At 48.2% G+C, this 27003-nt stretch overlaps 1 protein-coding gene across 6 annotated transcripts in view; it reads right to left on the reverse strand.

Moving 5' to 3' along the window:
* The window catches only part of LOC140393897 (ankyrin repeat and SAM domain-containing protein 1A-like), a 642533-nt gene that overhangs the window by 288687 nt on the left and 326843 nt on the right, over positions 1–27003 (reverse strand). For all 6 annotated transcript variants that reach the window (XM_072480500.1, XM_072480502.1, XM_072480497.1 and 3 more), the window contains one exon: positions 2387–2967. In XM_072480500.1, the coding sequence (XP_072336601.1) occupies positions 2387–2967 (581 nt within the window). The remainder of the gene's footprint in view (positions 1–2386; positions 2968–27003) is intronic.

Genomic DNA, 27003 nt, shown 5'->3' on the forward strand with positions numbered 1-27003 from the left:
ACAGAATTAAATCTCTAATCATCTTCTGTGCACTCTATATCACTTTATATCATGTCCATTAACATTTGTATTTAAACATTTATTTAAATTCCTTTATAAAGGCTTTACACTGCAAGGTAGGCACGCACCAATTGTTTCTATGCCACACAGTATTAAGTGCCTTTTTAATGTTACCTGAGACCATTAATCGAACACTGTAGATTACTACAGGAGATTTGCATGTAACGAGACTCTCAGTGAGATTTGGGAACAAGCTGTGAATGCACAATATTTGCATCCATTTTCTTTAACATTTGACTAACAATTCACATGAGGAAGATGAGGACAAAAAGGACCCATCTGGAACTTTCCATCAACATCACTCCACCGGTGACTTGTTGGTCCCGGAACTCAACTTGCCCGGTTCCATTCCTATCAAAGTGTAGCCAGAGAATCACCGGCATTGGCTTTGTCTTCCATTCACGCACTGTCACCGGAGAAGCCCCAAAAGGATCTATCGTTGGTTCCCTTTCAATGCCTCTGTTTTGTCACATCATTTGTCTGATATCTAATATTGGATGAGCAAAAATTTCCTCCAACTAAATATTGGGAAGGATTAAGTCATTGCCTTTTTCCTACCACAAACACCATTTGCTGAGCACAAATTTCACCTCTGGCAATGGTCTTAAGTTGAGCAGGAAAATTTCCAACATTGGTGTTTGGTATTTAATTATTTTTTTCTATAAATTTAGAGAACCCAATAATTGTTTTGCCAATTAAGGGGCAATATAGTGTGGCCAATCCACTTAACCTGCACATCTTTGGGTTGTGGGGGTGAAACCCATGCAGACACAGGGAGAATGTGCAAACTCCACACAAACAGTGACCCGGGGCCAGGATCGAACCCGGGTCCTCAGCGCTGTAGGCAGCAGTGCTAACCACTGTGCCACCATGCCTCCCTTGTTTCGGATTTAACTACTACAGTTTAGCTTTCTCAAGCACCTTCCCCTTTTACAAGAGCAATTCTGAACATCAGCTGAAACGTAGCTTTGACATATGCACAAACAACTGCTTTACAGTGATGCTGGAAAATCAAAGCAGTACAGAGCACAGCAAGTTACCTGGTTTCAAACCGCAGCATAATAATAGATGCTTTTATGTTAACCGAATTTGTTCTTTTATCAAAATTCCTAATTAAGACTGGGGCAATCCAGACATAGCTAGAATCGGTGTTCATTCATAAACTTACCAGACTCTTAAAAGTCATATCTTTTACACTCACTCTGGCTACTATGTGCAATGTTTTTAAGTCACATTTGAAATTATCCGTTTTTAAATTCAGAACATATAGCTGGCAGGGCTGGGCTGCAAATTCAAAATCAGTTGTATTTGTGCCGTGCTAAGAATGTTTTTAAAGAGTCTACTTAAATATCAGTCTGTTAAAATGATCAGCAAGTAAATAATTAATCATATGCAGTTGTGCTACACCAGCTGTGGATTTTGACTTTGTGTCTATTTTTTTCACATGCAATGCACACAAAATCGAGGGCGACATGAATGAGGCCTACCAAGTAAGCCATTTTGAATGCAGCAATTGTCCAGGTTCTGGTGAAAATTGATCAAGACTACATTTTATCCACACATATACTTAGATGGCATTTCAAGCTCATATCATAGTACTTCTGGTTTGCGTGGGACAGCTAATAAAGCAGGGCTGGAATTAATAATTTAGGAATAAGTACTCGAATGAGTTCTTGGGGTGAATCATTTAATAATTAATTTATGTTCCATTCAAAAGCTTTAAAGTGCTGCTTTAAAAATAAAAGTACATTTTGATAAACAATACTGATTCCAGAAAGGAATGCTATTTTAGGCAATGCGTTCATAATAGGTGACTGCACTGAGAACTGTTCAAGTTGATCAGAACCGATAACACTCTTTCAGTGCCTACATAAACTCAACTGTTCTTACAACAAACCATACCAATTTACCTGATATATGTGCTGCATTTTTGGTCCCTGTACCAAGACAACACCACACTGTGGGGAGTTCTGAGCTATAAGTTCAAGTCACATTATTTATACCTGTCAGATATGACATTGAGCACAAATTTTAAAACAGAATTGTCCATGAAAAAGGACCAATAATATTGCACTAGGCACATTTGCAGTTTTACAATCAGTTAGTAAAGTGAAAATTCAGTCTTACAGAAATCATGATGGTGCCAGGAGAACAATATCAGTTTATTAAAACCAATATGAGTGCATATAAGATTAACCCAGCTTGACTAGTAACAGCTTTAGATTAAAAAGATTAGTTTCTTGAATTTATATTATTTAACTCTGATAAATATCTTATTTGGATGGACATAAACAACAATTCATGAACTACTGTTAGCTGTACATACCTCTTCCCATTCTGACTGAAAAGATGGCGATTTTTCTAACCGCTTCTTCACCGAACTGCAGTTTGAAAGAGACTCACTACGACTTCCCAGCATATCCTCCTCAGATGGAGAACATATAATGAGCTCCGAATCCGATTTTGACAAACTTCTTGCGAATTTAAGATCGGCCTTACCCTTTCCACTTGGCCGTACCCTTTCCAAAGTACATGTCCGTCTTTCTACTTCCTTGCTTAATGGAATGTTTTTACTTTCAACAGACTTGGAGTTTGGAGGATCGGCCTGGTAGATGTTGATGGGGAGGACTGTATTATGGAATACCTGCTGTCCTTTTTGCTCAGCAGTATCTGCTGCAGCAGAGTTCTTTATGCCAGCGTTCTCTGCCTGCCCTGTTGCACAGTGTTGCCTCTCTGGCAACACTCTGCTTTGCATCGCTTCAGCTTCCACTCCCACTTTGCTCAAAGCAGCTAGTAGTATGACTGGATCGTTTTGAATCTCACAGATTGGAGGTGACCCATGTAGAAGTCCTGAAAACTGCTCAGGAATGTTGGCGTCCTGAGATTCAATCTCACTATTCATGTGATCTTGAGGGGGGAAAAAAAGAACAGTTTATTAAATATCCAGTCCACATAGCTGCAACAGACAGCTGATTGTGAAAGATTTCTGCAAACACACAGTCACACAACATTTGTGAAATTCCAATCCCAAACTGATTTATTCAGCCTGGCAAAAGACATCGCTGACTATGTCTAGTCTTTATTAACATTACTAGCAGACACTCGCTTTATATGGTCAGAATTCTATGAATAAAATTGCAAGCTGCTCAATCAAAGGCATAGAAGAGGGTGGATGAAACAGTCAGTCCCCGAGGAAAACATTCAATTGCACAGTGAAAAATTGCAAGAGATATCAGATTGATCAATTTATACACAATGCGATCTTCATTAATAACTGTTTCCAAGAAAATCTGCAGTTCGTCGTAAAGTCAGAGTCAAGAGAATAATTTCAAATTCTTTTAATCCCAATATATGTGTCGTTTGCACAGTTAAGCTCTAAAAATTATATTGAAATAAAGCTGCAGCATGTTTTTAAATAAACTTGGTATATACGCAGGAAATTTCACAACATCAGAAATCGATCCTGTTGTGGAGGTTGACATCTTGCTATATCCAGAGAATTCACTGTGTTTTTAGCTGCTGTTATACTAATCTTCTTCAAATCGGATCTCCATATCCTAGTCAAAAATTCAGATCCAGACTTTTGTAGAGCCTTCTGCAGGAATAAAGGGGCCTGATGAAGCTCTGTAAACCTGGGGAACTAGCCTCTCAGAATCCAAAGTGAATCCATACGGCCAATATGAAAACTGCCTTTCATTCAGGTAAAACTCACAAAAAATGTCATTACTAACATTTATTCAGTTGATCCTTTCCCAAGGCTACAATAGTCAAATGTATCATTTTGATAAAATATTTATATAAATAAATGATAATAATGCATGACCATTCTGATAATACATCTTGCGTAACCATAATGTAATAAAGATCATCAAGCATCATCACTAAATTCAAGTAACTCTAGGTTGGTCTTTGAAGAAAATACAAAAACTATTTTAAACATCTGCAAAATAAACTTCTTTCTCAGCTGCAGCGGGAACAGTGGGCAAATACTTTCACTGCACCGTTAAGGACATGACACTCACAGTTGTTATGCTCAGCTTAGCCGCAACTTAATTACTAACATAATGACTAACCGAAAAGTTGAAAACAAAATTGTTGCCATTACTCCATTTTTAATGTGCCGCATATCGGTAGGGTACTTGCAAATGGGCAGCACGGTAGCAGTGGTTAGCACAATTGCTTCACAGCTCCAGGGTCCCAGATTCGATTCCCGGCTTGGGTCACTGTCTGTGTGGAGTCTGCACGTGCTCCCCGTGTGTGCGTGGGTTTCCTCCGGGTGCTCCGGTTTCCTCCCACAGTCCAAAGATGTGCAGGTTAGGTGGATTGGCCATGCTAAATTGCCCTTAGTGTCCAAAATTACCCTTAGTGTTGGGTGGGGTTACTGGGTGATGGGGTGGAGTTGTGGGCTTGGGTGGTGTGCTCTTTCCAAGAGCCGGTGCAGACTCGATGGGCCGAATGGCCTCCTTCTGCACTGTAAATTCTATGATCTAAATGTTGATCGATGATAAGCAACAACCAGATCTACATACCCAACAGATAGCTAGCAAGTACATGTCTAACATGATTAGCTGCAGCTCTGTCATATAGCATCTCCCCACATCATTTGCCAGTTTTACAATCCAGCTCTAGGGCAAAAATACAGTCCAAATATACTTTGAAACTTCTGATTTCTGCGCATTTTTGCTTCAAAATCTTCTTACCTATTTTACCTCGTAACCCAAGTGACAATATTCTTCATTTGTCAGTAAAAGTAGCTACATTTTGCACTTACTTATATATTTATACAGTATTGCCTCCTCCCCCTGTGCCGTTCAAGCTAGATCATCGACAGGTTAAATTATACAATCTCCAGTTGTACTTATGAACGATTGCTTGAGATAGCAGACCAAAACTGAGATGAGTTACCACTGGATGTTTTATCTCCTTTCCAAGGGGTGGAAAAGACTGCAGTCCATTTAAGTGATCCAAAGATCAAAATGCATAAATATCCGTCCAATTAGAATTATAGAATCCCTACAGTGCAGGAGGCCATTCGGTCCATCGAGTCTGCTGCGATATTTTGAAAGAGCACTCCACCCATATTCACTCCCCCGTAGTCCAATCCCGCGACACCAAGGGGCAATTTATCATGGCCAACCCACCCAATTCCCACATCTTTGGATTGTGGGAGGAAACCGGAGCACCCAGAGGAAACCCCGCAGACACAAGGAGAACATACAAACTGCACACAGGCAGTGACCCAAGGCCGGAATTGAACCAGAGTACCTGGCGCTGTGAAGCAGCAGTGCTAACCAGTCTGCCACCGTGCCGCCCTCATCCCTTATGATTTTCTAAATCATCTACCACCACGAGCACCCTGGGCAATTCATTCCAAACTATGTTCACCACATTGCACGTTCAGTAGTTAAATTTAAACTACGCCCATCTCCTGCACGTTCAGTAGTTAAATTTAAACTACGCCAATCTCCCGTGTGTTTGGACAGTCCAGAGGGGAGGTTAAAAGTCAACTGTTGTAAGAATACTTCAAATGAGTAGAAAATCAGGAACTGAATCTTGCTGATACACACTTGGTAGTATTTTCCTCCACCCAGCTATTAGAATAATGTAGAGGATCACTAGTCCATCTATTCAGCCTGAGGAATAGTGCATTTGCACCAGAAAAGGGGAAACATGGATGGACCAAAGTTGTTTTTTTACAATTAAGGTAAACTTGCATGGCGATTAAATTCTTGGGATGTACCAAGAGAATTCACAAGGGGTTAAAAAAAACCTCTTCCTGCAACTCCTGCTCAGTTTTAAGGGAAGTAATCAATGATGTGCAAGAATTATAATACAAAGATTTAAACATCCAAGTCATGATTAGCTGACAGCAACGTTGTGAAAGAGAACAGAATTATTTAAAACAGATGAAAGAGATGGTCTTGTCAACTAATAACCCTCCGAAAACAATCTCAGTTTTACTTTTTCAGATTAATGCATCTTGGAACAGTTTGTGAAATGGGAGTTAAGGATGGAATTATGAGAAGACACCATCTTCCATTCAAGGTCCTTGTCAGTTTAATTGTACCCAGTTAATTCAGCACTCTAATATGGCCATATTAACAAATCACCTCAAATAAGCCAGTATCACTCATAAGGTTAAAACAAGTCGTAATTTTTTCTTGTTCTTTAAAGAGAGTGGTGCTGAAATAGTCACTCTTTCAATCATAGTCCAATTTTAATTTTTCTGGTATCTTGTTTACACGGAATCTCAGTGATTTAATTTAGTCTCAGAATTATGATCTGCAACATCTTAATGAACAAAGTTCCATGTTTACACAAGCAGATCTTAGGGGATTATCTCCAAAGCAACATGTATTTTGTTATGGCACGTAAAAACACTCAGAGCCAACATGCTGTTGGTATGTCTGTATAGGTCAGTAATGAATCTTCTCTGTCAATTACACTGCATTGCTTCTGAATTAGACCTGCTACAGAAGCCTTTCCAAAGAAGGAGTTTGCTTTGGGAAAAGACCAAATCAGAACAAGCAAAACTACATCAACTAACATTCAGATTATTATACCAGCCATTTAATTTACCCCAACATCCAACTGGCTATACAATGGTAGGATAAAAGGGGAAGACAATGATGTGACGGAGGAGGAAAAGAATTAAGGTGTAAAGCTATCAAGGGACTGTGTAATGGATGGGGCCAGTACGTTGCACTTTTACTTCAGGAATGTAGGTCAGACCATGCAAAGTGTACTCCCTCTGCCAGCTGTGTGAAATGAAAATCAGCAATCACATTTGCTCATGGGTGTGGGCCTATAACTAAAATCCCTCAAGTTGAGCAACAGCATTAACTGGGGCTATCAAAATATGGCAGTTAACTTCTGCAATTAATTAATTCATATATTTGGAAATAAATTTTTAATATACATTAATCACAGAAATTACATGGCGAGTAACTAGTTTTGAATTTTAGGTGTAACACATGGAATTACATAGGTGTAAATGTTCAATGAAGTCAGAATTAAGTTCCACTGTGATTCTTACCATAGTTGAATAACTTGGCAATACTGAATATATGAATAATGCATGCTGTACCATTTTAAAATGTTTTCATTGATTTTCATAGTTTTGTGATACATAGTCGAACAATCACTGAAAGGTTAATGCTTGCTTATTTAGAGAGCTCCTCAGAGAAACAAGCAGAGACACACAAAACAGAAAGAAAAAATATACATATTCAAAGAGGAACCTTATGACTATTTACATGTCTCTCCTACCCCTGTGGCTGCGGACCCTATCTGGTTATTCCACCCTGGTTGGGCTCCCGACATTGGCCCTGGCGTGAATCGCCCAGCATGCTAGTGTTGTCCCTGTTTCCTGTTGGCCCTCTTGTCCTCGAGCCCGTCCTCCATGGCTATGCCACCTGTATCCCGTGGTTCCCTCTTGGGGGTTTTTCTCCCCCCACTCCCTTTCTCGCACCCTGCCCCCTCCCTCATCTCCCCTTTCCTTTGCGTCTTGCGGAAGTTCCCTCCCGACCCATGGACAGTGAATTTTATTTTTTTCCAGTCGCACGAATTCAGACAGGTCGGATAGCCAGTCTGCAGCTTTGGATGGTGCTGCCGATTGTCAGCCGAGCAGGATTCTTCGGTGGGCGATTAGAGAGGCAAAGGCGAGGGTGCCGGCCCTCCTCCCCATGAAGAGTTCTGGTTGTTCTGAGAACCCGAAGAGCACCACGTTTGGACATGGCTCCACCCTCACAACCTTGGACATTGCCTCAAAAAAGGTTGTCTCAGGCAGGTCCAGAACATATGGGTGTGGTTGGGTGGGCCTCCTTGGCACCTTCACATTTGTTCTACACCTCTGGGAAGAACCTGTTCATTCGGGTTCTGGTTAAGTGCACTCTGTGTATCACCTTTAGCTACATTAAGCTCGGCCCTGCGCATGTGGAGGTGGAGTTTGCCCTGTTTAGCCTTTCGGTCCAGATCTTTCCCCTCCCTTCCCCCCACTTCTATGCCCAGTTTTTTTCCCATTTCTCTCTCGTCTCATCCAGGGAGGAGAATGCCTCTTCCAACAGTCATCCATACAAGTCTCTGCAGTCCCCTTTCCTCAAGAAACCCATGTTCAACAGTTGCTCTGCATCTGTGGGTATGACGTCATTTCCCTCGTCCTGTCTCCACCATTTGAAGATGCCGTCCACTGTTGTTGGCGTGAGCCTGTGGTTGTTACAGATGGGGGCCATGGTGGACATTTTGACAGGCCGAAGTGGTACCTCAACGTTTGGAGCATGGCTACTACCACCGAGCTTTTAAAGTGTTTGGTTGGTGGTGATGGGAATGCTGTCGTGACTCGAACCCGGAGGGACAAATCTCCTCTATCTTCAACGATTCTGCTCTCGGTTCCTTAACCTATACCCTGACTCTTTCTGTTGTGGCCGCCTAGTGATACCCCGGAGAAGGCTCCAAACCCCTTCCAGAGCTTCATGATCCCTTCCATGCTGGCTTGAGTTCTGAGATGTAGAGGTGCAGGTCATCGGCAAAGAGTCAGACTCTATGCTCTCTACCCCTTCTCTGGATACCTCACCAGTCTTTGGCGTTTCTGAGGGCAATCGCCAGTCATTTGATTGCCAGGGCGAATAGCAGCAGGGACAGTGGGATCCCAGCCTTGTACCTCTGTACAGATGGATGTATTTAGAGCTGGTGGTGTTTGTCCGCACGCTCACCACGGGAGCACTGTAGAGACGTTTCACCCAGGCGGTGAACTCCGATCCAAGCCCAAACAGCTCCAGTACCTCTATGAGTATTTCCACTCGGCTTCTGTTGAAGACGTTTTCCGCATACAGGGAGATGATCATTTCTGGTGTTCTCTTCCCGGATGGGGTCATTATCACGTCCAGCAGGCACCTGATGTTCGGCATTAGCTGCCTGCCCTTGGCAAAGCCCGTTTGGTCCTCTGCGACCACCTCGCGCAGCTCTCCAGTCCTCTAGCCAGGATTCCTGCTAGAAATTTTGTGTCTACATTGAGCAGCGAGATGGGTCTGTAGGAACTGCACTCAATCAGGTTTTGTCTTTCTTACGTATCAGCAATATCAAAGCTTGCGCCAGTATTAGTGGCAGGGAGCTCTTACAAGCGAGTCTATGAACATCTCCTACAAGTGTGGGACCAATGATCATAGATCATAGAATTTACAGTGCAGAAGGAGGCCATTCGGCCCATCGAGTCTGCACCAGCTCTTGGAAAGAGCACCCTACCCGAGGTCAACACCTCCACCTATCCCCATAACCCAGTAACCCCACCCAGCACTAAGGGCAATTTATCATAGCCAATCCACCTAACCTGCATATCTTTGGACTGTGGGAGGAAACCGGAGCACCCGGAGGAAACCCGCGCACACACGGGGAGGATGTGCAGACTCTGCACAGACAGTGACCTAAGCCGGAATCGAACCTGGGACCCTGGAGCTGTGAAGCAATTGTGCTATCCACAATGCTACCGTGCTGCCCTGATGGCACAAATGTTTTGTAAAAGTCTGCCGGGAATCCATCTGGTCCCAGCCCCTTCCCCGCCTGCATGGAGTTGATACGCCCCTTGACTTCCTCCCGTTCTAATGGCGCTTCCAGGCCATCTCCCCCACGACTGGCATGTCGAGTCCGTCAAGGAACTGCTCCATCTTTGAGTCCCTCTCGAGGGCTCGGAGGTGTACAGCCCCCGGTAAAAGGCCTTGAATGTTTCGTAGACCTTTTCCTGTTTCTCCCAGCATGGCTATTGTTGTCCCTAACCTGTGCTACTTCACTTGTGGCTGCCTGCTTTCTCAGCTAGTGAGCCAGCAGATGGCCAGCTTTGTCTCCATGTTCGTAGAAGGTCCACCGGTGCCTGCCAGAATTGGTGCTCCGTTTTCCTCGTGGAGCGCAGGTCAAAGTCCATTTGTAACTTTTTCCTCTCCGCCAGAAGATCAATGGTTGGGGCTGGGAGTACCACCGATCCATTTCCAGTATGTAGTCGGCCAGATGTTGCCTAACCGCCCCCTCTTCCCAGTCTCTGCACGCTTTGTAAACAATTATCTCTCCCCTGATCCTCGCCTTCAGCACCTCCCAGAATGCAGAGTGTGTGACCTCCCCGTTCTGATTATTGGTAATGTGCAGGTCTATGGCCTCTGATAGTTTCTTGCGAAAAGCCACATCAGCAAGTAGGGCCGTGTCCAATCTCTATGTGGGGCGTTGGGCCCGGACCGTCTCCAATCTCACAACCAGGTAGCTTTTTCCTCTCCGTCAGAAGATCTACAGTCGGGGCTGCAGAGTACCGCCGGTCCATCTCCAGGATGTAGTCGACCAGTTGTGGCCTAGCCGTCCTCCCTTCCCCGTCTCTGCGTGCTTTGTAAGCAATAATCCCTCCCCTGATCACTGCCTTTAGCACCTCCCAGAACGTGGAGTGCGGGGACCTCCCTGTTTTCATTACTGGTAATATAGCCTGAGGTTTATTTAGCAAAAAGCCTCATCAGCAAGGAGGGCAGTGTCCAATCTCTGTGGGGGGTGTTGGGTACGACCCATCGCCAACCTCACATCTAGCAGTGTGGAGCGTAGTCGGAGATTACAATTGCAGAGTATTCCGCTCTTACTTCCCAGAGAGCCCAATGCCCCACGACGCCATGTGGGTGAGCCCTGCACTCCGGGGTTTCCCTTTGTTTGGGGACCCACCAAAGGGGCCGTTTGCAGTGCCTTTGTGTTCCTTGCTGCACTGTGGGATCTGTCGAAGTCAGCCTAGAGCCATTCCCCCCTTGTCCCTTTGGATATGATTCTCTGCTCTCCCCCCCCCCCCCCCCCTTGCCCCTATTGTGGTCCTCCTCCCCCGCTTTTCCCTCCCCACTCACCCTCTTACTTTCTCCTGGGTTGGTTGTATTCACCCCCAACCCTCTCCCCGATGGGAGAGGCACCGTGCACTCCCGCCCCTCTTGTACCTCCTGGTACTAGCTTTCCAGCTAGTGTGGTGGCCCCCTCCTGCTGGGGTCGGACTGAAACTCCCCTTCACCCGCAACATGTCTGTTCTCCCTTCCTCCTCCTCACCCTCTCCTGCGCCCTGCTACACTCGCCCCCTCCTTTCTGAGCCTTCACTCTTGCATTCAAACTGAGGCACAAATAGTCTTCACAATTCCAGTCCGCGAGGGTGTCCGCTTCATCACAGGCTCTGCTGCTGTTTTCCAGCCCGTGTTTATGGACAAATTCGTCCGCGTCCACAGGTGTGGTGAAGTAATGCAACCTGTCCTGGAAGGTGACCCAGAGCTTGGCTGGGTACAGCATTCCAAATTTCACCCCGCTTTTATACAGGACTGCTTTTGCTCCATTGAATTTTGCCCGGCGCTTGGCCAGGTCCACCCCAATATCCTGATAAGTCCTGATCGGGTGTCCCTCACAGTTGCAGGACCTTGACTGCCTGTCCCAGTTCATGATTCTTTCCCGGTCTTGATACCGGTATAATTTTGCAATTATGGCCCTTGGCTGTTCCCTGGCCCTGAGCTTTAGCAGGACTGACCTGTGGACTCTGTCTATTTCTGGCAGCTTGGGGAAGCTGTTTGTCCCCAACAGGTTGCCCAGCATCTGTGCCACATATTCCCTGCGGTTCCTGCCCTCAGTTCCCTCCGATAGGCTCACTCTGCGTAGATTCTGGCTCCGCGATCGGTTCTCCTGATCTTTGATCTTTCCCTTCAGCGTCCCTTGAGTGGTCAGCAACCTTGCCACCCCTATTTCCAGTGCAGCTATCTGGTCGCTCTGGTCCGTTGAGTCTTTTTCCAACTTCCTTATGGTTGCCCACAGTCTCCAGCTGCCTCTCCACCTTTTCCAGGGCTACCTGCATGGTGATCAGCACCTGCGCCACCTGCAACGTTGCCCTCATATTAACTTTAATGACCTCTCAGTTCCTTTGGAAGGAATTCTCTCCATCCGCTCGCCGGGGAGAGGGAGCTCTGTCCGCAGCCTGGTGGTCCCTCTCGGTCACGTGTGGCCGGGGTTTCGTATCACCGTGTGGTTGCTGTCTCCTCGGTTCATCTCTCCAGGCTTTTGTTGCCTTTTCTTTCTTTTCGTCCTCTGGAGCTACTGCTCGGCATGACTAGTCTTGATGTTGTTGGAGAAGAGTGAGGGGGTGTTTTTTCCCATTTCGAGCGGGCAATTTTGAGTTTAAAGTACCCAAATCCAAATTTTCAGGAGGAGAGCCTCCTTTTGTGTGTCTGCTCAGCACATCCCCTTCACTGGAAGTCATCATGCTATGCCATTCTTATTTTTTTTTCCAATTAAGGGCCAATTTAGTGTGGCCAATCCATCTACCCGGCATATCTTTGTGTTTTGTGGGTGAGACCCATGCAGATACGGGGAGAATGTGCAAACTCTACATGGACAGTGACTCGGTGCTGGGACCGAACCCGGGTCCTCAGCGGCGTGAGGCAGCAGTGTTAACCACTGCACCATTGTGCCACCCCCTGCTATACCATTCTAACCTCAAAATATATTGTTGTCTCTTCAACATCACTGGACGTACCCATGTCACAAGTTCAAAAAGGCAGCTCATTACCACCTGATCAATGGCAATTAGAGATGGACAATAAATGCTTGCCAAGACAGTGAAACTCACATCCTTGAACAAGTTTTCAAAATGCATGAGGTCAGGAAAGGTGCCATACACCTACGAAAAATAATCCAACTGCTTAACCTTTGGTGAGAGGAAAACTGGTGAGCAAAGGAGGTGGGATTAAATCACCACAAAGACATGCATTTAACGTTAGATGTGAATATCCCATGTTCTATTTCATGTTTATACAAGTTAACAAAACCCCAAATCAATCTGCAAGTGTTTCATGACACTGCTATGTGGCTGAGCCGCATGGAGATATTATGCTATATATATTGTGCAGGTACTTCACATATAAAACCTATTCAGTCACTTCCCGTGGAATTTTATAAACTTCAAACTACAATAAAGTAAAATAACTTAATGTACCAGTGGCTAATAATGATTGCCATTTTTAGACAAAGCTCAAGCATACATTGATAGAAACAAAGGATCTACACAGTGCATGTTCACGGTCTTCCCACACAGTGAACGTTGATATTATTTTGGCCTTAAAAATTGTCAGAAGAGCAGCTTTTTAGAATATGTTGAAAGATTTGCTTCGAGAAGCAAGTTTCAAAGGAGTCTGTTTAAAAGATTCTAAGATACATGCCCCTTTTATATATCCACGGGAGGCAGTACAACAGGATTTCCTTAGCTGGTCAGAGTATTTTATTATTTTTCCTGTTTACCTCGCAAATTATCTATCAAAGACACAATGTTTACTTTCCTTTTAACTCTTCCTGGCATGTTTCATTTTTAATCCGAGTTTTAACTTGTCACCTTTTACCCAACCAAGGAAAAGTGGGCAAAGCAAGGTTCCAACAGTTAAGTGTTCTTCAGTTTTAAAATGCTAACAAAAACAAATGCTAACAAAAACAACTATTAATTGGACCTGCACTTCTACCCGACATTGCTCCTGCTTAATCTAAATATCTAATTTTTCAATAAGGAATACACTTTTATTGTCTGCAGCTGTTTTAAATCAACTTTTTAAAGGTTACAAAAGCAGTGCACTCTAAGGAATAATCCAAGACAGGGGCTCAGCATTGGTATAAACATTCTGAACTATAACAATCTAGTCACAAAACATTCCAAAATTGGTTTTTGAAAGCTAGCATCTGATGATGAGATTAATCAGGACTACAATTTTCTCTGCATCCAAATCTAGATGCAGAAACTTAATATTTTATTGGTGAGCCTCAACACCTAGTAGTAAAATGATGCGTATTTTCTTGGCAAAAAGAAACAATCTAAGGTTCAGATCTCCCAAGCAGTGGCAATGATGGATTCCCCTGACTGTATGTAGCTGCACATTTCTTCAGGAGTCTTCTGGTTTTCAAAGTAACAACAGCGTATCATCCCTTGGGGAGCTCCATTAGAGTGCAAGAGAATGTTTTTTTTGGGGGGGAAGGGGGGGGGGGGGGGGGGGGAGGTTTCACACACCATTTTACACCAGCTACTGTCTGGCAAGTTTTAAAAGTCCAGTCTTTGAATTATAGTGAATGGTTAAAGTGCATCAATGGATAGGTGAGTGGGGCAAGTAGTCAAGTCAAGAGTAGTCAGTTCTAGTTCAGTAGAGTAGCTGGGTTGTCAGGAGAGGTAGTCAGTTTGGTCAGCGAGTAGGCAGGTCTGGTCAAGGTATAGTCAAGTAGAGGGTAGTCGGATCTGGGGAAGTAGTTAGATCGGGTCGGAGGATGGTCAGGTTGGATCGTGGGGGATAGTTGGTTTAGGATTGGGGGCTTTCCTTTTTTGTTGAAAATATTTGTATTGAGCTTTCCACTTTTTATATCACAAATTCACAGGGCCAAACAAGGCCAACACATATATCAAAAGAAGAAATTCTTTTTTTTTTAAATTTAGAGTATCCAATTCATTTTTTCCAATTAAGGGGCAATTTAGCATGGCCAATCCACCTGCAAATCTTTGGGTTGTGGGGCCGAAACCCATGCAAACACGGGGAGAATGTGCAAACTCCACACAGACAGTGTCCCAGAGCCGGGATCGAACCTGGGACCTTGGCGCCGTGAGGCTGCAGGGCTAACCCACTGCACCACCGTGCTGCGAAAAGAAGAAATTCTAACCGACAGTTGTGAAAATAGCCACCCTTAACGAAAATACTTCTCTTGCAGACATTACATTGCCAGATTTGGTCAAAACACGTTATTTCCAGCGGTTAATGTATATTGTGGGTCAAGCATTAATTTGCCAGAAAACCGGTTTCTTGTAGTTTTCCTCCCTTCTATCCGTCTCCCGTCTTTCTCTTGGGTACATTCGTCGTTCCCCCCCACTTTCTTTTTCTTCCTTGTTCCGTGACTTGCTCTGTGTGTCTCCACCCACCCACCAAACCTTCCCCCCACCTCACTCTCCCGCTGGTTGCTGGCCAGGAACAGGTCTCGAAACAAGTTGGTGAACTGCTTTCACGTCTGGGAAAGTCTTCTTCCGAGGCATAGGCCAGGGCATCAGCACCCCCCCCCACTCCCCATGAAAAGGCCTGGCTATGCTGATACACCGAAGACCACCAATATTGGGCACAGCTCCATCCTCACTACCAAAATGCTGGACATGGCCTCAAAGAACGACGTACAGTGCCTGACAAGTCTGGAGCATGCCCAGAACATGGGGGTGCGGTTGGCCAGGCCTCCCCGGCACCATTCACATTTGTCACCCACCTCAGGGAAGAGCCCATTCATTCGTGTTCTTGTTGGAGCGCTCTGTGCACTATCTTTAATTTAATTAGGCTCAGCCCTGTGCATGTGGAGGTGAAGTTTGCCCTATGCAGTGCTGCGATCCAGAGTCCTCCCCCTATCTCCCTGCCGAGTTCTTCCTCGCACTTTTTCGTTGTCTCGTATAGGGATGAGAGTACCTCTTCAACCAGTTGTCCACACATGACGCACAGTTCCCCTCCCCTAGGTCGCCCGCGTTCAATAGTCTTTCTAATAGTGAATGCCCTTGTATCTGGGGGTATGTCGTTGTTTCCTTCAAGGGGAAGTTTTTGACCTTTATGTAACTCGGATTGTTTCCTCTCGATGGCAGAAACTTCTCCGTACATTCCCCAAGGGTCGTGACTCTATGGCCCGTGTACATATCCCGAACCATCAGCCCCCTCGTCCGGTCTCCATCTCTTGAAGGAGGCGTCCATTGTTGCGGGAGTGAACCGGTGATTATTGCAGTTGGGGGCAATAGTAGGCATTTCGGTTAGTCCGAAGCACTGCCTCATTTGATTCCACATTTGGAGCGTGGCTACTGCCACTGGGCTTTTCAAATATCTAGCTGGGGAGCAGGGGTGGGGTGGGGGTTGGCTAGTGCTCGGAAAGATGTCCGGTTCCTTGACCCATCCCCCATACTCTTTCTGCGGTGCCCACCCAGTGGTAGAACTGGAGGCTCGGGATGGCCAGGCCTCCCACATTCGAGGGAGGAATCTGGGCAGCACGTGCATCTTGATCATCGGCACTCTCCCTGAAAGGAAGCGTGAGAGTGAGCACCGCCTCTGTCCTTTTTAACTTCTTCCACCAGACTCGGTTCCATTTGTGGATCCGTGTCCAGTCGTGGGCTATTTGAATCCCCAGGTAATGGAATTTGGTCTGGGCCAGTTTAAACGGCAGTCCCCCCCCCGGATCTATATTCCTCCTTGCTTTGTTATGTTATTCCTTCACCAAATGCACGAGTACGAGGCCAGATGTCCTTTAGCTAACTTCCCTCCTAACCTCCTTTCTTTGGTTATCTATTTTCCTCAGTAGCTTTTGCTTTTGGAATTCAAATTGATTTGTTTTTTACATTTTTATCTCTCTCTCTCTTTGTCTTATCAGTGTTACAAATTACAAACTCTACCTCCTAGATGTTAGTATGACCTTACCTAACTTGCCACCAAGACAGACAATATAATCAGTTGACTTCAAAATTGCTTTTCTTAAAGTTGTCTCAACTGAAAACACATTAACTCATTCCATTAACCCCTTTCTTTCAGGTTCTCACCTCCCCTCCTCCTCTAATGTCCTGTCTAACGTGTATAGAACACAAAATTCAATTCACAAAAGATGTGCAATCAGAACATTGCTACTATTTTTCTATCACTGCTTAAAAATAAAATACAGATTTTAATTTATTGAAATTTCAGGATAAGAAAAATAATTGATTAAAATGATTAATAAATATTGGTCCACCAGCTCTAATTTATTACATTTTTCAAAGTCATGATGCACTTTGTCTCAGAAGTTATCCATAGCAGGGATCCGAAGAAATAGTCCATATCAGTCATGTCACAGACCAAGACAGAACATTGCAGAGATGGAATATACAAGGGAATGAACGAGCCTCCAAGAGCAAATCCTAACGATCAATACTGCATCAGTAAGTGAGGCAAGCTATGGTTCATAGACAAAGAATCTATGAAGGCTGAAAATTCTTTCAAAGACTTCTGAAGAATTAAGAGACCCAGAATAGAATGTATGACTTCCATTTGCACTCTGGCCCTGTTAGATATAACCTATACCTGATAGTTGAATCTCATCCAAAAACCTGAAGTGAAACGTAGCCATAAAAACTGGTGGCAAAGCCAAACCCAGACAAAGTCATTCATTTTGGCTTTGAATTGTAGATTTAGATACCGAATGACTGACCTTGTCCACATTCTTGAATTCAGTCTCACCCATGAGATCCCTGTAATTCTTCTCACATCCTCAGCAGCTTCTAAACTGGAACATCTCAAAGGGAGGTTAAGGATTTATCATCGAATTATTAAATGTAGCCATCATTGTTATGAAAACAAATGTAGTTTTAAAGGATTCTTATTTGTATTGGTAAACATTAGAAATACGGCATAATTTTAATTGGTTTAATTTAATGTTTCTGTGCCGATCTAACCTATAGTTAGATTCATGTCGGACAACGGTGTTTGTATTCATGCTGGACAAAAGTGTTTGTATTTGTAGTGGTTGGCTAAGTTCCCACAATGTTTTTATTGTACTCAGAGAGGGCTACAGCATGAAGAATGAATTAAAGGTATAATCAGCATATGAGTATTGCTTAACAATTGGAAGCCCTTTTAAGGGAAAAGGGCCTTTTAAGTTTCAGATTTAACTGGATATATTGCAGTTGAGGACCAGACACCAGGGAGTGAACAGCCCTCAACGCTGCTATGAGAAGCTGGACAGGGCAAGGAAATTGCAACGGTGCAAGCTTCCTCAGAAACAAGTTGTGCTCCAGATAACCAGGGAATTGGGACAGAAAGAACATTTAGGACGACTGAAGTTAAGTGAACAGATATCAAGGTATTGTTCAGAAGAATTCAATGAAGAGTAAACAAGTGTGGAGTTGAAGAGACAATTGCAGTAACTAGATTTAAAATACAACAGTAGACTTCAGAGGTCAATGTAACACTTGATGCTATTTTAATACAGTCTGGGAATCGAGATTTAAAGTAACTGTGGCTTGTTGGCACAGCAATCAAGACAAGGAAATCCTAATGGGGTCGGTGTGTAAAATCCTGGACTGGATTGGCTGTTAAAACTGGAGCGGAAGCTTTATTGAAGTTATTTGTAAAAACTGGTCTGAACGCAAACCAGTAAGGGAAAGTATTATTGTGAAAGAAGATTTTAAAGCATGTTTTTGGGAGTGGAGTTTGGAAACTCTCATGTCACAATCATGTGGTTGGGGCGGGGCGGGGGGGAGAGAGGATTCTGAAGAGAAAACCACAGTCGCTAATTTGGGTTCAGAGTGGAGTGTGTGTATTTGACTACAGCCAGTCTGTGGGCTTAAAAAGGACTTTGTGTTAATTGGGCCGTTGCAGCTAAAGATGTACTTTATAATCCGTGTTAGTCTTAAAATCTGTGTGTATTTGTTAAGCTAAGGGAGGAGTAAAGGAGTATTGTATAATAATCTAACTTTTCATGTTTACTGAATGTTTTTTTTCTCGTTGTTAAAAGTAATTAGCGGTCTTGTGACTCCGTTCTTCCACGTTTTATAAAAGAACAAGTTACACTTCCGGTTGCGGCTATGCAGAGGTAGGTCGCACGTTCAGCAGCTCCCGCCAGGAACGGACTTTTGGGCTCTTCAGAGGGGCCCCAACGGCAATTGTTCGACAGCTCCCAGTGCGGGAAGGTGACAGCAAGGACCCCCCGACATTATATGGATTGGACCAGGAGTGGAACGGTTAAAAAAGTGATCCTGGTGCAGCGAAAAGTGCGAGGGAGGAAAAGCAAGATGGCGGCGGGTGGAGACCAAGCAGCATGGGGGCAGTGGTCGCAGGAGCAGCAGGAATTTCTTAAACGCTGCTTTGAGGAGCTGAGGACAGAAATGCTGGCGCCAATGAAGGCGGCGATTGAGAAGCTTGTGGAGACCCAGAAGGCCCAAGGGGTGGCGATCCAGGAGGTGCGGCAAAAAGCCTCGGAGACCGAGGATGAGATCCTGGGCCTGGCGGTGAAGGTGGAGGCGCACGAGGCGCTGCACAAGAGGTGGGCGGAAAAATTCGAGGACCTGGAGAATAGGTCGAGGAGGACAGAATCTTCAGATTCTGGGTCTCCCAGAAGGAGTGGAGGGGCCCGATGCCAGGGCATATATGAGCCTAATGCTCAATTCGCTGATGGGCGCGGGAGCTTTCCCGAGGCCCCTGGAGCTGGATGGGGCTCATCGGGTCCTGGCAAGGAGACCCAAAGCCAACGAGCCGCCAAGGGCTGTAGTGGTGAGGTTCCACCGCTTTATGGACAGAGAGTGTGTCCTGAGATGGGCCAAAAAAGAGCGGAGTAGCAGGTGGGAGAACGCGGAGATTCGAATTTACCAGGACTGGAGTGCGGAGGTGGCTAAGAAGAGGGCTGGTTTCAACCGGGCTAAGGCGGTGCTCCATCGGAAGGGGGTGAAGTTCGGAATGCTGCAGCCAGCGCGATTGTGGGTCACGTTCCAAGATCGGCACCACTATTTTGAAACGCCTGATGAGGCATGGAACTTTATACAGACTGAAAAGTTGGACTCAAATTGAGGGTTTGTCGAGGGGCGATGTTTACTGTGTTTACTGCGTTTGGGGAATGTTCTTTTTGTTTGAGTGCTGGGTGGGGATGGGTGAATAGCTTTGATGTGGGGGCTGTGGGATAGTGTGGGGGCTGTGGGATAGTGTGGGCGTCGGTGTTGGAGGGGCAGGGCCCCGCGGAGGAAGAGGGGGGGGGTGGAGGCCCGGGGATGGGGTGTTGGGGTAAGGGCGCAAAAAAGAGCTGCGCCAGAGGGGGTGGGGCCGGCTCAGGAAAGCGTGGGCTTTTTCCCATGTCAGGGAAGGATGGGGGTGGAGCCGGGGGGAAGGGCGGTGCTGGTGAGGAGCGCACACGGACTGCCAAGGGGTGGGGGGATTCTCACACTGGGGAGTCGATGGAATGGTGGGAGAGGCCGGGGTCAGCAGGAGTCAGCTGACTTACGGGAGTGTCATAGGGCGAGCAAAATGACTAGATGAGGATCTAGCGGGGGGGAGTGGGGGAACTGGGTTGCTGCTGTATTGGCCAAAGGGGAGCTGGAAGTAGGAGAGGTAGTCGGGGCGAGGGTCCGCCGCCTGGGGGACTGGAGGGTGCTGGAGGCGCGGGCACGTGGCTGGCCTAGTAAAGGAGATGGCTAGTCGGCGGGCGGGGGGGGGGGGGGGGGGGGGCGAGTAGTCCCCTGATCCAGCTGATAACTTGGAATGTGAGGGGCCCTGAACGGGTCGGTCAAGAGGGCCCGGGTGTTCGCGCACTTAAAGGGACTGAAGGCAGACGTGGTTATGCTCCAGGAGACACATCTGAAGGTGGCAGATCAGGTTAGGCTGAGAAAGGGATGGGTAGGGAAGGTCTTTCATTCAGGGCTGGATGCGAAGAACAGAGGGGTTGCAATACTGGTGGGGAAGCGGGTGCCGTTCGAGGGACTGAATATTGTAGTGGATAATGGAGGTCGATATGTTTTTTTTAAAATGTGTTTATTCAAATTTTTCCAACAAAATTTTTTAACAAACAAGACCCCCCATAAGAAAAAGAAGAACACAAACACCACAATCAAAAATAATAAACTACTTATACATTGGGTTTCTCCCGCATATATTAAGCCCCCCATATGACATTCAAAAGTACCCTTGGGGAAACCCTCCCCCCACCCGCCCAAATACCCCCCGAAAGAGACCCCCCCCCCCCCCCCGGGATGCTGCTGCTGCTGACCTCCTCCTAGCGCTCCGCGAGATAGTCTAGGAATGGTTGCCACCGCCTGAAGAACCCCTGCACAGAACCTCGTAAGGCAAACTTTATCCTCTCCAGCTTAATGAACTCTGCCATGTCATTTATCCAGGCTTCCACACTGGGGGGCTTTGCGTCCTTCCCACCCTCTTCAGCGATAGCTCGTCTACCCCCCTTCCCTGGTCCCCTGAATGCACCACAAAGAGCTCACTCTTCCCTACGTTGAGCTTATACCCCGAAAAGTCCCCAAACTCCCTAAGGATCCACATGACCTCCGCCATCCCCTCCACTGGATCCGCAACATACAACAACAGGTCGTCGGCATACAACGATACCCAGTGTTCCTCTCCCACCCCCCCGGACCAGTCCTGGACTCCCTCAGTGCCATGACCAGCGGCTCAATTGCCAGTGCAAACAAGGGGGATAAGGCCTCGTCCCCCGATACAGCCGAAAGTATTCCGACCTCCGCCGATTCGTAGCCACATTCACCACTGGGATCGAGATAGCAGCCTGACCCAACTGATGAACCCCTCCCCGAACCCAAACCTCCGCAACACTTCCCAAAGATACTCCCACTCCACCCGATTAGAGGCCTTCTCCGCGTCCATAGCTGCCACTACCTCCGCTTCCCCCTCCACCGAGGGCATCATAATCACATTGAGGAGCCTCCGCACATTTGTATTTAGCTGCCTACCCTTCACAATTCCCGTCTGGTCCTCATGAATCACCCCCGAGACGCAGTCCTCAATTCTCGTAGCCAGCACCTTCGCCAGCAACTTAGCGTCAACATTGAGGATCGAGATCGGTCTATACGACCCACATTGCAATGGATCCTTGTCCCGCTTCAAGATCAAAGAAATCAGCGCCCTGGACATTGTCAGGGGCAAGGTACCCCCCTCCCTCGCCTTATTAAAAGTCCTCACTAGCAAAGGGCCCAGCAGGTTCACGTATTTCCTGTAGAATTCAACCGGGAACCCATCCGGCCCCGGGGCATTCCCCGCCTGCATGCTCCCAATCCTTTAACCAGCTCCTCCAGCCTAATCGGCGCCCCCAAACCAGCCACCTCCTCCTCCTCCTCCACCCTCGGGAACCTCAGCTGATCTAGGAATCGTCGCATCCCCTCCTCCCCCGCTGGGGGCTCAGACCTGTACAGATCCCCATTGAAGTCCCTAAATACCTCGTTTATTCTCACCGCATTCCACACCGTATTCCCCCCTCTATCCTTAACTCCACCAATCTCCCTCGCTGCCTCCCTCTTACGAAGCTGATGTGCCAGCATCCGACTCGCCTTCTCCCCATACTCCTGCGTCGCCCTCTGCACTTTCCTCCACTGTGCCTCTGCTTTCCCCGTGGTCAACAGGTCAAATTCCGTCTGGAGGTTCCGTCGCTCCCTAAGTAGCCCCTCCTTGGGGGGCCTCTGCATACCTCCTGTCCACCCTTAAAATCTCCCCCACCAATCTCACCCTTCCCTCTTTATTCTCCCTGTGGGCCCTAATGGAGAGTAGCTCTATCTTGACCACCGCCTTCAACGCCCCCCAGACTACCCCCACCTGCACCTCCCCGTTGTTGTTGGCCTCCAAATATCTTTCAATACACCCCCGCACCCGCCCGCACACCCCCTCATCCGCCAACAGTCCCACATCAAGACGCCACAGCAGGCGCTGGTCCCTCTCCTCCCCCAACTCCAGCTCTACCCAATGCGGGGCATGGTCCGAGATGGCTATGGCCGAATATTCTGTTCCCTCCACTTTCGGGATTAACGCCCTACTCAAAAATCTATCCGGGAGTAGGCTCCATGGACGTGGAAAAGAAGCAAAAATTCCCAGGCCAACCTCCATGGATCTACTCTCCCCCCCCCCCCCCCCCCCCAATCTGGTCCATGAACCCCCTGAGCACCTTGGCCGCAGCCGGCCTCTTACCCATCCTGGACCTAGAACGGTCCAGTGCTGGGTCCAGCACCGTGTTGAAGTCCTTCCCCATTATCAAGCTTCCTACCTCCAGATCCGAATACGACCCAGCATGCGTTTCATAAATCCGGCATCATCCCAATTCGGGGCATATACGTTCACCAGTGCCACCCGCACCCCCTGCAATCTACCAGTCACCATCACATATTGACCTCCAACTTCCATGCCTGAATAGGTCGCACGTTCGGCAGCTCCCGCCGGGAACGGACTTTAGGGCTCTCTAGAGGGGCCCCAACGCCACTTGTTCGACGGCTTCCAGTGTGGGAAGGTGACAGCAAGGGCCCCGACAGTATATGGATTGGACCAGGAGTGGAGCGGTGAAAAAAGAGATCTTGGAGCAGCGAAAAGTGAGAGGGAGAAAAAGCAAGATGGCGGCAGGTGGAGACCAAGCAGCATGGGCGCAGTGGTCGCAGGAGCAGCAGGAGTTTCTTAAACGCTGCTTTGAGGAGCTGAAGACAGTAATGCTGGCGCCAATGAAGGCTGCGATTGAGAAGCTTGTGGAGACCCAGAGGGCCCAGGGGGCGGCGATCCGGGAGGTGCGGCAGAAAGCCTCGGAGAACGAGGATGAGATCTTGGGGCTGGCGGTGAAGGTGGAGGCACACGAGGCGCTGCATAAGAGGTGGGCGGAAAGATTTGAGGACCTGGAGAATAGGTCGAGAAGGAAGAATCTTCGGATTCTGGGTCTCCCTGAAGGAGTTGAGGGGCCCGATACCGGGGCATTTGTGAGCACGATGCTCAATTCGCTGATGGGCGCGGGAGCTTTCCCGAGGCCCCTGGTGCTAGATGGGGCTCATCGGGTCCTGGCAAGGAGACCCAAGGCCAACGAGCCGCCAAGGGCTGTAGTGGTGAGATTTCACCGCTTTATGCATAGAGTGTGTCCTGAGATGGGCCAAGAAAGAGCGGAGCAGCAGGTGGGAGAACACAGAGATCCGAATCTACCAGGCGTGGAGTGCAGAGGTGGCCAAGAAGAGAGCTGGCTTTAATCGGGCCAAGGCGGTGCTCCATCGGAAGGGGGTGAAGTTCGGTATGCTGCAGCCAGCGCGATTGTGGGTCACATTCCAAGATCGGCCCCACTATTTCGAAACGCCTGAGGAGGCTTGGAGCTTTATACAGACTGAAAAGTTGGACTCAAATTGAGGGTTTGTTGTTGTGGGAGGGATGTTTGCTGTATATATGGTTTTAACTACGTGTAGGGAATGTTCCCTTGGTTGGGTGCTGGATGGTGAGGGATGAAGGGATTTGATGGGGAGACTGTGGGAGAGTGTGGGAGCCGGTGTTGGAGGGAGGGGAGGCCCGGGGAGGGGGGGAATTGAGACAAGGCCGCAAAAGGAGCTGCGGCAGAGGGGGCGGGGCCGGCTCAGGAAAGCGCGGGCTTTTTCCCGCGCTAGGGAAGGACGGCGGTGGGGGTCGGAGGAGCGCACACTGACTGCGAGGGAGGAGGGGGAGGGGGAATTCCCACACTGGGGGGGTCGATGGGAAGGCGGGAGAGGCCGGGGTCAGCAGGAGTCAGCTGACTTACAGGAGTGTTCTGGGGGGAGCAAAATATCTAGATATGGATCTAGCGGGGGGAGGGGGGTGGGGGGGTATAGGGTTACTGCTGCATTGGCCAATGGGGAACTGGAAATAGGAGAGGTGGTCGGGGCGGGGTTCCGCCGTCTGGGGGACTGGAGGGTGCGGGAGGCACGGGCACGTAACTGGCCTAGAAAAGGAGATGGCTAGTCGGCGGGGGGGGGGGGGGGGCGGGGTGAGAAGCCCCCCAATCTGGCTGATAACTTGGAATGTGAGGGGCCTGAATGGGCCGGTTAAGAGGGCCCGAGTGTTCATGCACTTAAAAGGACTGAAGGCAGACGTGGTCATGCTTCAGGAGACACATTTGAAGGTGGCAGACCAGGTCAGGTTGAGAAAGGGATGGGTAGGACAGGTATTCCATTCGGGGTTGGATGCGAAGAACAGAGGGGTTGCAATACTGGTGGGGAAGCGGGTGTCGTTTGAGGCCAAGAATATTGTAGTGGATAATGGGGGTCGATACGTGATGGTGAGTGGTAGGTTGCAGGGGGTGTGGGTGGTACTGGTAAACGTATACGCCCCGAACTGGGATGATGCCGGATTTATGAAGCGCATGCTGGGTCGAATTCCGGACCTGGAGGCAGGAAGCTTGATAATGGGGGGGGATTTCAACACGGTGCTGGATCCAGCATTAGATCGCTCCAGATCCAAGACGGGGAAGAGGCCGGCTGCGGCCAAGATGCTTAGGGGGTTTATGGACCAGATGGGGGGAGTGGATCCGTGGAGGTTTACTAGGCCCCTGGCCAGGGAATTCTCATTCTTTTCCCATGTACACAGAGCCTACTACCGGATAGATTTTTTTTGTTTTGAGTAGGGCGCTAATCCCGAAAGTGGAAGGAATGGAGTATTCGGCCATAGTCATCTCAGACCACGCCCCGCACTGGGTGGAGCTGGAGTTAGGAGAGGAGAGGGACCAGCGCCCGCTGTGGCGTCTTGATGTGGGGTTACTGGCGGATGAGGTGGTGTGCGGGACTGGCGGATGAGGTGGTGTGCGGGAGGGTGTGGGGGTGCATTGAGAGATACTTGGAGGCCAATGACAACAGAGAGGTGCAGGTGGGGGTAGTCTGGGAGGCGTTGAAGGCGGTGGTCAGGGGAGAGTTAATCTCCATTAGGGCCCACAGGAAGAGAGAGGGCAGGGAGAGGGAGAGGTTGGTGGGGGAGATCATAAGGGTGGGCAGGAGATATGCAGAGGCCCCAGAGGAGGGGACTACTTAGGGAGCGGCGAAGCCTCCAGACGGAGTTTGACCTGTTGACCACAGGGAAAGCAGAGGCACAGTGGAGGAAAGCACAGGCGACGTACGAGTATGGGGAGAAGGCGAGCCGGATGCTGGCACACCAGCTCCGGAAGAGGGTGGCAGCGAGGGAGATAGGTGGAGTTCAGGATAGCAGGGGGAATACGGTGCGGAGTGCGGTGAGAGTAAATGAGGTATTTAAGGACTTCTATGAGGAGCTGTACAGATCTGAGCCCCCAGCGGGGGAAGAGGGGATGCGACGATTTTTGGATCAACTGAGGTTCCCGAGGGTGGAGGAGCAGGAGGTGGCTGGTTTAGGGGCGCCAATTGGGTTGGAGGAGCTGGTTAAAGGATTGGGGAACATGCAGGCGGGGAAGGCCCTGGGGCCAGATGGGTTCCCGGTCGAGTTTTATAGGAAATATGTGGACCTGCTAGGCCCGTTGTTAGTGAGAACTTTCAATGAGGCAAGGGAGAGGGGGACCCTGCCCCCGACAATGTCCGGGGGTGCTGATCTCACTGATTCTGAAGTGGGAGAAGGACCCGCTGCAATGTGGGTCGTATAGACCGATCTCGCTCCTCAATGTGGATGCTAAGTTGCTGGCAAAAGTGCTGGCTACGAGAATTGAGGACTGTGTCCCTGGGGTGATTAATGAGGACCAGATGGGATTTGTAAAGGGCAGGCAGCTAAACACTAATGTGCGGAGGCTCCTCAACGTGCTTATGATGCCATCGGTGGAGCGAGAGGCGGAGGTAGTGGCAGCTATGGACACGGAGAAGACCTTCGACCGGGTGGAGTGGGAGTATCTTTGGGAAGTGCTGCGGAGGTTTGGGTTCGGGGAGGGGTTTATCAGTTGGGTCAGGCTCCTATATAGAGCCCCGGTGGCGAGTGTGGCTACGAATCGGCGGAGGTCGGAGCACTTTCGGCTGTACCGAGGGACGAGGCAGGGGTGCCCCCTGTCCCCCTTGTTGTTTGCATTGGCAATTGAGCCTTTGGCCATGGCACTAAGGGAGTCCAGGAAATGGAGGGGGTTGGTGGAGGGGGAGAGGAACATCGAGTGTCGCTGTATGCGGACGACCTGTTGCTGTATGTGGCAGATCCAGTGGAGGGGATGGTGGAGGTCATGCGGATCCTAAGGGAGTTTGGGGACTTCTCAGGCTAGAAGCTCAATGTAGGGAAAAATGAGCTCTTTGTGGTGCATCCAGGGGACCAGGGAAGGGGGATAGACGACCTACCATTGAAGAGGGCGGACAGGAACTTTCGGTACTTGGGGATCCAGGTGGCTGGGAGATGGGGGGCCCTGCACAAGCTCAATTTGACGCGGTTGGTGGAGCAGATGGAGGAGGATTTAAAAAGATGGGATATGCTGCCATCTTTCCCACTAGCGGGTAGGGTGCAATCGGTCAAAATGACGGTCCTC

Source organism: Scyliorhinus torazame, chromosome 17, assembly GCF_047496885.1.
Source record: "Scyliorhinus torazame isolate Kashiwa2021f chromosome 17, sScyTor2.1, whole genome shotgun sequence".
NCBI classification, from domain to species: domain Eukaryota; kingdom Metazoa; phylum Chordata; class Chondrichthyes; order Carcharhiniformes; family Scyliorhinidae; genus Scyliorhinus; species Scyliorhinus torazame.